This window comes from Microcebus murinus, chromosome 6 (genome assembly GCF_040939455.1).
Source record: "Microcebus murinus isolate Inina chromosome 6, M.murinus_Inina_mat1.0, whole genome shotgun sequence".
NCBI lineage: Eukaryota > Metazoa > Chordata > Mammalia > Primates > Cheirogaleidae > Microcebus > Microcebus murinus.
The window spans coordinates 75,319,942-75,333,462 of NC_134109.1; the positions used below are offsets into that span (position 1 = coordinate 75,319,942).

Here is a 13,521-nt window from a genome sequence, read left to right on the forward strand (position 1 = left end):
AAATAAAGATCTAGAGTTAAAGTGAAAGAGTAGATATTAATATGGGAAGATTATAAAGAGAGTGACTTGAGAACCATATGCATAAAGAGGTAAAAATTAAACTTGTGGGAAAAGAGATAATTGCAGAAACAGAAAATGTTGAAAAAGAAAAGAATGGACCCATAAAAAGAACTTGAAGCACATGTACATGTTGAAGGTAAGAAGAGAAGCTCCTGAAGATAGAAGAAGCCCTGAGAGAGATAGAAAAGTCAGACTAGTACAGCAATGTACAACCATTATAGAGGAAATTTTCAAAGAGACAGTGGCTGTTGTTATCAAGGAAAAGGATTAAAGATTATAAAGACTGAGAAAAGGCCAACAGCAGTTCATCAAAGTAGTTAAGGTCAAGCTAGATTGCAAATGTGTTACAGAATAAACGAAAACTGAAGGAATTTAGGGAACAGATTTCTTTTGAGAACAATATTCAAGGTATCACATTCTAGGTCTAACTGTTATTTGAGATGGAATGTGGTGAATTTGTTCATATGAGTTTGAAACACCAGTGTGCTTTTGATAAAACATGTAGAATAGTACTTATCATTTTTGCTTTCCAGCAGTTATTCATTTTTCTTTTGGTAATCATACTTTGTTTTCCCTCTAAACAACCCATTCTTCACTATATGGGTTGGCTCAGAAATAAAGCTGGTGACTTGATGAAAGTTTTACTCTAGCCCCTATGACTGATTTAGGGATGGGCATATGAGCTAACTCAAGCCATTGAGATGCAATGGAATTTCTGGGAAAGCAGCTCTCATTATTTCTGTCCGGATATATCCAAGAATACTACCACAAAGGCTGTTATTTTCAAAAACAAAACAAAAACAAAAATAAGAAAAATCTCAAACAGTTGTAACTGAGGCAACATGTAACATATTAAGTTATAATAATGAAGTTAAAAAAAGATATCTAACAAAATTCAATGAACTAAATCAAAGAACCAAATAAATGAAGAGCTATTACATGTTCATGGATATAAAGATTCAACATTATCAAGATGTCAATTCTTCTCAACTTTGTCTATAGATTCAACATAATCCCAGTCAAAATCCCACCAAGTGGGTATTGAAAAATTGATTCTAAAGTTTATATGGAGAAGCAAAAGACAGAGAATAGTCAACACAATATTGAAGAAAAAGAACAAAGTTGAATAAGTAACACTATTTGACTTCAAGACTTACCATAAAACTATAATAATCAGGACTGTGGCACTGGCACAAAAGAACAGACAAATCAGTGGAACAGACTACAGAGCTCAGAAACAGACCATACAAATATACAAAAGAACAAGGCAGTACAATGGAGAAAAGATAGTCTTTTCAACAAATGGGGCTGAAATAACTGGATATCTACACATAAAACAATGGATCTATACCGAGACCTTATATCCTTTACAAAGTTTAATTCAAAATCTATCATAGACCTACATGTAAAACACAAAGCTATCACACTCCTAAAAGATAACACAGGAGAAAATCAGGATGACCTTCGGTTTGATGATGACTTTTTTTAGATACAACACCAAAAGCATGATATAAGAAAGAAATAATTGATAAGCTTGGCCTCATTAAAATTAAGAACTTCTGCTTTGTGAAAGACACCACTAAGAGGATAAACCATATAGTATGAGAGACAGAGAAGATAAACCATACTGAAGGGGAGAAAATATTTGCAAAAGACAAATTTGAAAAAGATCTGTTATCCTAAATATACAGAGAACACTTAAAACTCAGTAACAAGAAAATAAATAACCCAATTAAAAAGTGGGCAAAGGACATGAACAGAAACATTTCAAAAGAAGATAGACTAATCGCCAGGAAACATATGAAAAGATGTTCTCATTATCAGGGAAATGCAAATCAAAATCACAATGAGATATCACCTAACTCCAGTGAGAATGGCTTTTATCAAAAGTCTCAAAATAGGCTGGGTATGGTGGCTCACACCTGTAATCCTAGCACGCTGGGAGGTTGAGGTGAGAGGATCACTTGAGGTCAGGAGTTTGAGGTTGCTAGGTGAGCTATGCTGACACCATGGCACTATAGCCCAGGTGACAGGGTAAGACTCTGTCTCACAAAAGAAGAAAAAATGTCCCCAAACAACAAATGTTGGCATGGATGCAGAGAGACAGGAACACTCATACGCTGCTTGTGGGACTACAAACTAGTACAACTTCTATGGAAAATACTATGGAGACACCTCAAAGAACAAAAGGTAGAATTACCACTTGATCCAGCAATCCCACTCCTGGGTATTTACCCAAAGGAAAAAAAGACATTCTATAAAAGAGATATCTGCACTTAAATGTTTATAGCAGCACAATTCACAATTGCAAAGATGTGGAAACAACGCAAGTGCCCATCAATACTTGAGTGGATTATCAAAATGTGGTATAGTATACCATGGAGTACTATTCAGCCATAAAAAATGATGAATTACCTCTTGTATGATCCTGGAGGGAGCTAGAGCCCATTCTTCTATCAGGCATCCTCAAACTATGGCCCGTGGGTTACGTGCCCGTTGTTTTTTACTTCAAAATAAGATATGTGCAGTGTGCATAGGAATTTGTTCAAAGTTTTTTTTAAAACTATAGTCTGGCCCTCCAATGGTCTGAGGGACAGTGAACTGGCCCCCTGTTTAGAAAGTTTGAGGACCCCTGTATCTAAGTGAAGTATCACAAGAATGAAAAAACAAACACTACATGTACTCACCATTAAATTGGTAATAATTGATCAACACTAATGTGCACATACGGGAAGTAACATTCATAGGGTGTCAGGCAGATGGGAGGGGGAATGAAGGGATGCATAAATCCACACCTAATGGAGGTGGTGCATGCCGTCTGGAGGATGGGCATGCTTACTGGGTGGTGCAAAGACAATTTATGTAATCAAAGTGTTTATACCCCTGTAATACTCTGAAATAAAAAATTAAAAAAATAAAAATAAAAATGGGCTCTCTCTGAAGAGACACGTCACAAAGGAAGATATAAAGATGGCAAAAAAACCCCAAGATATTAAAAGATGCTCAACATCATATATAATTAGGGAATTGCAAACTAACACAACGAGATAACACTTCAAACCTACTAGTATGGCAAAAGTCTAAAACACAACACTCAGCATTGATGGGTATGTAACAACAGAAACTCTCATTTGTTGCAGGTGGGAATACAAAATATTACAGCTATTTTGGAAGGCAGTTTCTTGCAAAACGAAATTGTGCTCCTTGGCATTTACACAAATGAATTGAAAACTTACGTTCACACAAAAACCTGCACATGGATGTTTATAGCAGCTTTATTCATAATTGCCAAAATGTAGAAGGAACCAAGATGTCCTTTAGTAGGGCATTGATAAATGAATATATTGAGACATGGAATATTACTCAGCACTAGAAAGAAATGAGCTATCAATCCATCACAAGAAATGGTGGAATGTAAAGGCATATTAATGAGTGAAATAAGCCAATCTGAAATGGCTACATACTGTATGATTTCAATTTACATGACTTTCTGAAAAAACAAAACTATGACCAGTAAAAAGATCAGTGGTTACTAGGGGTTAGAAGAGAGGGAAGGATGAATAGGTGAACACAAAGAATTTGTAAGGCAGTGAACTATTCTATATAATACAATAATAGTGGATACATGTCATTATACATTTGTGAAAACCCATAAAATGTACAACACCAAGAGTAAACCCTAAAGTAAATTGTGGACTTAGAGTTATAACGGTCTGTCAATGTAGGTTCATCAGTTGTAACAAATGTACCAGTCTGTTGCTGGATATTCATAGTGGGGGAAGATGAGTGGAGGCAGAGGGTGTATGAGAATTCTGTATTTTCTGCTCTATTTTTCTGTGAACCTAAAACTCTTCTAAAAAAATAAAGTCTATTTTTTTTTAGTTTTCTAAGGTCAATGCAGTAATACTGAAAAATTACATTTTTTTTTTTTTTTTTTGAGACAGAGTCTCGATTTGTTGCCCAGGCTAGAGTGAGTGCCGTGGCGTCAGCCTAGCTCACAGCAACCTCAAACTCCTGGGCTCGAGCGATCCTTCTGTCTCAGCCTCCCGAGTAGCTGGGACTACAGGCATGCGCCACCATGCCCGGCTAATTTTTTATATATATATCAGTTGGCCAATTAGTTTCTTTCTATTTATAGTAGAGACGGGGTCTCGCTCTTGCTCAGGCTGGTTTTGAACTCCTGATCTTGAGCAGAAAAATTACATTTTTAAAATCAGTTATAAAGTAATAAGTGAGAGTTAATGACATTTTTCTTGATTGTGCAATAATTTTGAAACTCTTGAAACATAAATATATTCAAAACAAAAATGATAAATTACTTTGGTGACATCCAGTAGAATAAGTTTGATTGGCTAAGTAAAGTGACCACATTTTCATCTTCATTTTCAAATGCCTCTGTATCATGGCATTATTGGCAGAGATGGGAATAAGAAAGAGAGAAGGAGGAAAAGAAGCTAGTGTGATGAAAGAAAAGAAATGTTACAGAATGAGGGTTACAGATGAAGTAAAAGAAAAAATAAGGGGCACATATCACACAAAGGTTATTGGGAGGATGTGCTAACAAAAAAGAAAGAGTGAATCCTGAGGAAGTTGGCAATAATAATGAATAAGCCATTGACATTTTACCAATTAATAAATGGTTCTATTAACTTCTTTTGATTAAGGTATGCTTTTCTAAGAAATAAAGAAAAGGTAATGAGAAAAAACCAATCATAATAACTGAGAAAATACTATGTAATTTCTTTGTGTAGAAATGGCAGCTTAGTGAAAACAATGTTCAAAAATGCTTTTCAAGAATTATGAATATAATTAGATGTTCTGTAGTTGTCAGGCACTGGGGACACCTAAAAAAGAGAGAAAGAAAGAAAATGCACCAAAATTATTTAGTGTCAGTGAATATCCCACTTTAAAGAAGTAATACTGCTATCTGCAATAGCACAAATAGACCATGAAGACCACTGAAATACCAAAACAACAAGGTGACATGTGTCCAAACAAAAATCTGGTGGTTTTTGTTCTTTGTGTGTTTACAGAGTGGCAAAAGTTGCAGAGACCTAGAAGTAAAGTTGAATCTGAAAGTTGTTTGGGTAGTATAACTTCATTCTCTTGAGGGTTACCAGAATTTTGGTAAAAGGTCACCGACAGTTATCATCCAGCCCAAATCAACGACCTATTTTCAATCCTGTCTATCATTTTTCTGAAGGACTGACAGCAGTAACTATTCTTTACTTGTGTCTCTTTCTGAGATTTCTGGCACTACCATTCTTTTCCTGCCTTGCTGAATTCTCGTTAATCCTCTTAATCCTTTAGATTCCCGATCATGTAGTATATATATCTATGGGTGTGCCTCAAGACTTGGGGAAAGAATACTGAAGATACAGGAGACTTTTTCCAATTCTTTTCCTGTCACTACTCTCATTTCCTCACATAGTTTCGGTTCTCATTTCTATGGTGATAAATATAAAGCAACATCTCAAGGTCCAGACCTTTTGATTGAAGGATCTAATCTATATCTTTACTCCACAAGGCATCTTTAAATAGAAATTCTGCTGTAACTTGACAATCAATGTATTTAAAATAAAACTCCTTATTGCACTTCTATCTCACTTTCTATCTTTTACTTGTGCTTCTGTTTTCATGGATATTTTTGGAAAGGTTTTATTTCTCCTTTTCCTTTCGGTTTAGGTATAATGAAGATCCAGTTCATCCTCAAACCTTTCCCCTAATACTTATATACAATAACCTAATTCTTATCTTGCCAGATGATTTAATATTTGGCTTTATATTGTCTTGTCTTTTAATTTTTAATGTATATATTATTCCCTTTTTAATTGATCTATGGACCCTTTAGAAATGTAATATCTTTAGCAGCATACAGAGCTCTCAAAACTATAAAAATCTGTAAAATTCTTAGTTATTAACTGAGTAACTGAAAAAAAAATCACCAATGCTAGAATCAATTTTCTTTATACTGTTATCTTTTGTTATAGAATTATATCTATAGAGTCAGTGCATATATCTCAATTTTCTAATGAAATAACAATCTTAGAATTTACTTGCCTTGTCCTCCAAGTGCAATTCTAAAAAGCGTAGATAAGCCACAGGTGCAAATGCATCAGCTGAATGTATGACTACTTCTGATGAATCCCTAAAATACAAAAATTTTATAATGCATTTATTTACTATATAAGCTATGGCAAATCACTCCTGCTACTGACTAGAAAATACCAAAAATTCTTGTTTTGTATTTATTTCCACTGGTATACAACATGTTGTGATTAATATATATATCAATAATTCAATATGTAATTGGAAAAAGGATTGAGAATATTATCCTTTAAGAAAAAACAATGAAGCTTTTCATCTTTACTTGGACACACAGTTCAACTTTTAGGTTCTCTCAAAACTCTCCAAAAATTTTTGAGACTTAAAATCCTGTTCGATTTCATTTTTGCAAATTTTCTTAGTATGGGCTAAGCATTAAACATTAGTGCTTTATCTTCATTATTATTTTCATTTTCAAGAGGTAATTCATTCAGTGTTTCACACAAAATCTCAATTATCCTTCACAAAAGAAGTACTGGTGATGGTTTTTAAGCTCTAGATGAACTCTTAACACTGAAATATCATTGCTATTAAAATTGATTGTCTGACATAGTAATTACCATATTCAGGTAAAATGGTATGAACTGCTTGCTGGCACCATATGGATACATGTAAATTAACTCAACTTTTATCAAAGATACCCTGTAAAGCACATATGAATAACTAAGATTATGTGTGAAGTTCTAATAACTAATTATTTTTTATTGTTTATTAAGAGAGCAATAATGTTTTGCATTTCAACTAAAAATTTAAAAATAGAAATTCCTCATTTCTCTTAAATGCCTTGGGAAGTAGTTCCATTGTTAATAGATTATTAGGATTTTGACCATTGTAGTAGGGAAAAACAAATCCTTACTTTGACTCTTTCCCACTAATCTAAAAACCTTCTTGATTCACTTTTGTGATGCAAATCTAAAAACCTTCTTGATTCACTTTTGTGATGCAAAGTTACTCAGCAGCAACAGAAGACACCTCAAAATATTTGGTTCTAAAATATTAAATTTTCATAAGCAAAAATATGTTTACTTTCCACTTGAAAGATTCAAGATCAAGAAAAAAGTATGTTTGATGATTTAAAAAAAACAAATTATCATTCATGAACCTTTAGTATAAAATATGCATCTTGCTAATGCTTAGGAAAAATAACATTAAAAGGGATTTCTATGACATTAAAAGGAAAGCAACTTATACTGTAACAGAAACAGAATCATTAAAGAGTCGGGATCCTGGTGGAAAGAATGATATATCTTGCCTTCACAGGCTACATAAACCAAAAGATGTCTCTAGGTATGATGATGAAGAGGAAAGAGAAAGTACAGAGGAGGAGATCTTGCTTGCTACCAACTGCCCCTCTTGCTCGGCCCCCACTTGGTTTGTTAGCCTTAACCTTACTGTTTCTCCATTTCCTCCAGAGCTGCCTGCTCTGGTCCTATCTTGGCTCCTTAATCAGATTTAAACCTCAATTGCTGTTTATGATCTCACTCATATATTAAATTTTCATCTCTCTGTTCCTGACCTTGGCCTTGGAAACTGGCCTTGAGCCTTAATTATGCTTAATCTAGGCAGCTTGGTTTTGATATTCTTGACAATGGGGTCCACCAAAACTATAACTAACCTGAACCAATACTATCTCTGCAGAATGGACTTCAGGTTCTCCTTTCTTAGGTTAGTTATTTCCAGTAGAAACAGAAGGATGACAGCAAATAATTTACTTAATTGATGTAATTACTGTACTCTGAATCAAGATTGTTATCTAGAGAGAATATATAACATTCTGAGCACTAAATGAAGACGACTGTGATTTTTATGGATTATATTAAATCCATAACTGACATCATTTCATTCACTATATAAAGCAAGAGTCAACTGGGAGAGACTAGATTGCAAATGAACAGTATTTAGTTTCAAACAAAATAATGCCACTATTGCTCTTCTCTCTTTTATAGACTATCACCTGACACCCAACTTTCAAAGATCTCTGATTTCTGTCTGCTTCATGGATTTCTCTGAATCTTAAAAGGAGAATCTGTCAGAATATTCTCAGATTAACCCAGAAAATTAAGACCAGTTGTGCCACAGCAAAAGGGTTTTCAGTTGGCTGTCCTCCTCCACTTTCCTTATTAATACAAGTAATCCGTGTGATGGTCATCACATGACCTCTCATACAGCTGAGGCTTTTCCACAGCCACAAATTCACCCATGTTCCCTTTCATTGCTGTGTTAGGCTCACTCCTACTTACAACATCAAAAGGGCAGCTGAGTCTGGCCTGAGCCTTTCTTCCCTGATACCAAGCTCCTGAGGTGTGGGGTCAGGCTCTACCTCTCACCTCAAAAGAAAAAAAAACACCTTGGTATTATCTTTTGAAACTCAGCCATGGTCTTTGTTCCCCCCTCTCCAGTAAAAAGACAACTGTGCTAGCTTGGGGCCAAAGCACTGTTTACCTCTCTTGCTCAAACATATGGCGTCTGTTTCATTAAAATGTACACAGATATTCCCTGTGGACTCACACTTATCCTCACAGACATCTCAAATGTTATTTCCATAAAGCCTTCTCTAACAGCATCACACAGTGCTAGTTTTCTCCTTTATGTATTTTAGTGCTATGTTTATAGCCTTTTCACAACATGTCCACTATGTTATAATTATGTATTTGTGCACTTGTCTTCCTTCTGAGGGAGGGAGCAGTTTTGTTCATCTTTGTCTGACCCTGTTCCACCCTACCCCTGGCTCAGTACAGAGTACATTGCCTGGTATTCCTTAGACATTTGTTGAATAAATAACCATATAGCCACTCACTCACTGACTCACCCAGGACAATTTTCAGTCTTGCAAGCTCCATTCATGGTAAGTGCCCTATATAGGTATACCATTTCTTATCTTTTATATCATATTTTACTGTCCATTTTCTATGTTTAGATACACAAATATTTACCATTGTATTCCAGTTGTCTCAAGTATTCAGTACAATAACATGCTGTACAGGTTTGTAGCCTAGGAGCAATAAGCTATACCATATAGCCTGGGTATATAGTCGTCTACCATCTAGGTTTGTGTAAGCACATTCCAAGATGTTTGCACAAAGACAAAATCACCTAATGACACATTTCTCAGGACATATCCCTGTCATTAAGTGATACATGACTGTAAATACTTTCTCATACATGCATATTGTATATAAACATATTCATATATACACACACATGTACCAATAATATCATATAACATCTCTAGCATAATAAAAATAAATGCTAGTAGGTTTGAAAATTTAAATATCAGGAAAATAGTGCATAAATTTAAATAAAATCCCAGGTGACATGGAATCCATATGAGAAGGCAAATAAGGTAAAGTACTGGCCTTATCCTCACTTTGAAATATCACATTACCATGTTTAATACTGAGTCATGCCTTGAGTGGGTAGAAGACATGAGTAGCAGGGGGAAGTGGAAAATCAGTATACAGTGTTTTAACCATAGAATTTAGTCTTTCCTTTCTTCCTTTCTTCATTCTATTCTTTCATCCATCCATCTAGTCCACACGTAGCAACTTTGTAGCAGTAGTAGAGTAATATTGACAATTCAAATAGAAATACAAGATATCAAATACTGACACTGAAAAAAATGTGTGCATTAACAGAGAGAAGAAAATGATTGCTTTCATTAATACAACTTTAGGATTTTAGTTTTCAATTCTGAGATATATAAATATAAATATATATAAAGATAATAAGTAATGAGAAAGTAGGTTTTTTGAGGACCTACAATTGTCCTCTTTTCATAAAAGCTAAGCTTTTAAGAATATATATAATATAATTCTTTTCATGAGGGCTCCTCATGAAAAAATTCATTTTCTGATTTTGAAATTTGTTTCTAGATGTGAGTGACTTCACATACTAATTGACATGAAAATCAAATTGTAAAATGTTCTAGATAGAAATTTTTAAAATTATTTACAGATAAAACTGTTATATTGGTCTTTCCTACAGTAGTTTTAAAATGTCAGTTGGAATTTGGGCAAAATGTATCTCATAATAAACTTCTAGAACCACCCCATCACTTTGAATTACTTCATTATACAAAAAGAATTCAATTGTGTTTTTAAAAAATCTAATTATAATCAAATAATTTTACATGTAACACTTTATTTTTTCTCCCCTTAGAAATTATCTTTTTCTTTTTTTAATCAAAACAGATGTCATTTGAATCAGACATTTTAAACAGGATTCCTAAAAAATGATTAGTTGTATGCTAATTGTGGCAGACCACTATTATAGCAAACGTAACAGAATTTGTTCAATTTGTCCCCAAAATGAATTCTAAATTACAGGATCTAGTATTATTAATGGCCAATTGTTAAAAAATAGTTATAGGGACTAAATTTACATTGTATCATATGGAAGATTATCTCTAAATAAAATGACTTTCACTTACATACAGTTTTAGAATACACAATGCACGTTTACTCACATCACAACATTTAGTGTATATTAGGCAGGTTTGATAACCACATATCTATTTTAAGGAGGAGGAAAGATTTTGTATATATTAAGTGAAATCTTTTTCCACTAAACTGGGATTTTTCCTAACTTATAACCTTTATTTATAACCCAAGAAAGGAATACATAAAAGTGAAACAGGATATAATAAATAAAAAATAATAAACAATGAATGACAAATTAATTCAATGATATTTAACACACAAGTATTAGTGGCTACTCTATGTTCTGAGTGTCCAGGTATGAGACCTAGCACTACAGGTGATGGCAGCCAAAGCCTTTAAATATGGAAGGATTTAGCAAAGTGAGAAGAAATGGCAAGACAATCTACAGAAAATGTATTAAATAAGAAGTTATGAAGCTGAAGTGCGGCATAGCTTACGAAGAAAAAAAAGCAAAGAATATGCTTAAGCATCAGAATTAGATTGGTGATTAACTGATAAATGAGTAACAATGAAGAGGCAGTGCTTCCTTTGTGTTCTCAAGGTACACATCCATATGGTAGCAGTTATCATGTATTGTTGATTTGCCTGCCCATCTCTTCTGTTATAGGAAGAACTCCTACAGAGCAGGACAGCAATTTGCAGGGTTCCACCTATATAATCTGCCTCAATAAATGATTATTCAGTTGCCCTGAAAAGCTCATTTTGGCACTATAGGGTTCTAATACACCTTCCCTGACACCTTCTCTTTAACAGGATAACTGATTCCTCTCATGCCATTGTCTCTGTCAGACTTAGGCTTCCCTGTCTACAAAAAATTGAGGAAAAGAATTCATTTTCCAGGTCTAAAGTACTATGATAGACCTTCTGGTTATATAGTATAAAGCAGTAAATGTCTTATAATTCTAGGTTGTCCATAAAGACTTCTAGGTGCTCTAGGACTTCAACTTGTCAGGTAAACAGGAAAAGTATTATTCTTTGACATCTTTTCCTTTTATTTTTATGCTTTTTTTCTAATTTGGTAGTCCCATATTAATAGTTTTCCATTATACTATAATTTCACCCTAACATGCAGATGTTTTCCTTGAATATCAAAATATATTATTTCATAGAAGTAATACTCCATGAATATTTCATTCATGAATCGTTTTGTGATCATAATGGCCAGAAGAAATATCTCCCATCTATAATCTTAGGACTTTTATCCTTTACTACCTTGTGTTATAATTATACACAGATGTGTCTTCCTCCTACCCCTTTGAAAACAGAAACTAACTTTGAACATCAATGGTCCCCAGTAGAATGCTTTGGACATAATAGGTATTTGGTAAATATTTGTCAAATAAATTACCATTATGTTTATTATTACTGGAAAAGAGGTTAGAAGAATATGAAAGAAGAGTACATAAATATTGTATATGGTAATGAAAATGTCTTGCCATGTTTCACTAAATAAATGTATTTTTTAGAACATCCACCTAGAGCTGTCTTAATTTTTATTACTCGTTCCCTCATTAATAATATGTACAAAGAAGTCAAGTCTTAGTGCTAAAAATATTGAAGCTGTCCATTCAATCAAGCATAATTCTGACAATCTTTTTCAAGAAGCCTAAGAATTTAGAAAAAGCAGATAAAGTGCTCTCTTAGTATACAAGAAGAGCAACATAAATTAGAGCATCGGTAATAATGTAACAAACTGAAGAAAGTTCCTGTTTTTCACTACACTAATTTTAACAATTTATGGCAAAGAAATCACACTACTCATCATGAACTGAATTCATTTAAAAACAAAGTTTATATGTAATAATAACCCTAAATAAGTGAAGAGAAATGTTTAGCATCACCATTCTAAGTTGTTAAAGCCAAGAAAAAGGAAAAAGAGGATGGAGTTAATGGAACCCACAGGCTACTGATGTGGCAGTTTATCAAATGTAGCTGTAATGAAAGATAAATAATACAGGCAATTCACACTTCATGAAAGGATAAAAGTGTCAGTGTGTAGGTACCAGTTTTACTGCAGGCCATAATCAGCAAGTAAACGAAAGTGCAATGTCTAAAAAGTTTATAGCCTTCTATGAAGGCCTCGTCTTGTCAGGTATTGATTTAAGTATTCAGACGACTTCACTGGTATTAAACAAATTGAGTGTTTGTGAACTTAGAGGACATGTTCTATTTCTCCCAACAAAAGTTGCCTCAAGCTTAATGTTAAGTTGCTTCCATCACTTAAATTTAAGGAAAGGCAAGAAAATGCTGAAATGATATCTTACACAATTATTTTCTTCTTAAATAGAGGGCAATCCAAAGTGAATGTTTCATATTCTCCACCTTCTCCACAAACATGGACTCCATACTTCTTAGAAAGCTGAAAATAGGAAAAAACAAAAAAGGAAAAGGAAACAAAATCAGACAGCAAAATTACTCATTTAACCTATATTATCTTGTTCTAAAAAAATCCATATAAGAAAGTTTAATTCCAAAATAGTTTGTAAGCTATAGTAAAATAATTATATTTCTGGTTAAAATATGTGCTTACAGTCATTCCAAAAACATTATTATAAGGCATAAGATTTCTAATAATCTCAAAACTCTTACAAAAAAAAAAGGTGTAAAAGACCAACATTTTTGTTTATCATGTCAAAACTTAAAGATTACTGTAAATTTTGGGAATGATACGAGCTATAGATTCAAAGAGAGGCTAAGTCATTATGTAGAAAATGACAATAGATACAGCCAAACTGAGCTACCCCTATTGTTTGACCTTTATGTGGACGGGAAAAATTATATTGTGTTTAGAGAATTTCTCAGGCCCATAGAGATGGCTTGTGAATAAAAAGAAGTCACATATATGGTTATTATGTTTGAGGCTGTTTTTATTAGGAAAGTTCCAAGGGTACTGATAACTAGTGAAGTTCCAAAACTG

The 13,521-nt window shown here is 33.6% G+C and overlaps 1 protein-coding gene across 1 annotated transcript in view; it reads right to left on the reverse strand.

The window, feature by feature from the left end:
- Positions 1–3,321: 3,321 nt before the first annotated feature.
- DPH6 (diphthamine biosynthesis 6) overlaps positions 3,322–13,521 on the reverse strand; it is a 175,115-nt gene continuing 164,915 nt past the window's right edge. Inside the window, exons 7-9 of the mRNA XM_012766346.3 lie at positions 12,869–12,963; positions 6,121–6,208; positions 3,322–4,904 (exon numbers count right to left, since the gene is read on the reverse strand). Of these exons, the coding sequence (XP_012621800.2) occupies positions 4,851–4,904; positions 6,121–6,208; positions 12,869–12,963 (237 nt within the window). The 3' untranslated portion in view covers positions 3,322–4,850. The remainder of the gene's footprint in view (positions 4,905–6,120; positions 6,209–12,868; positions 12,964–13,521) is intronic.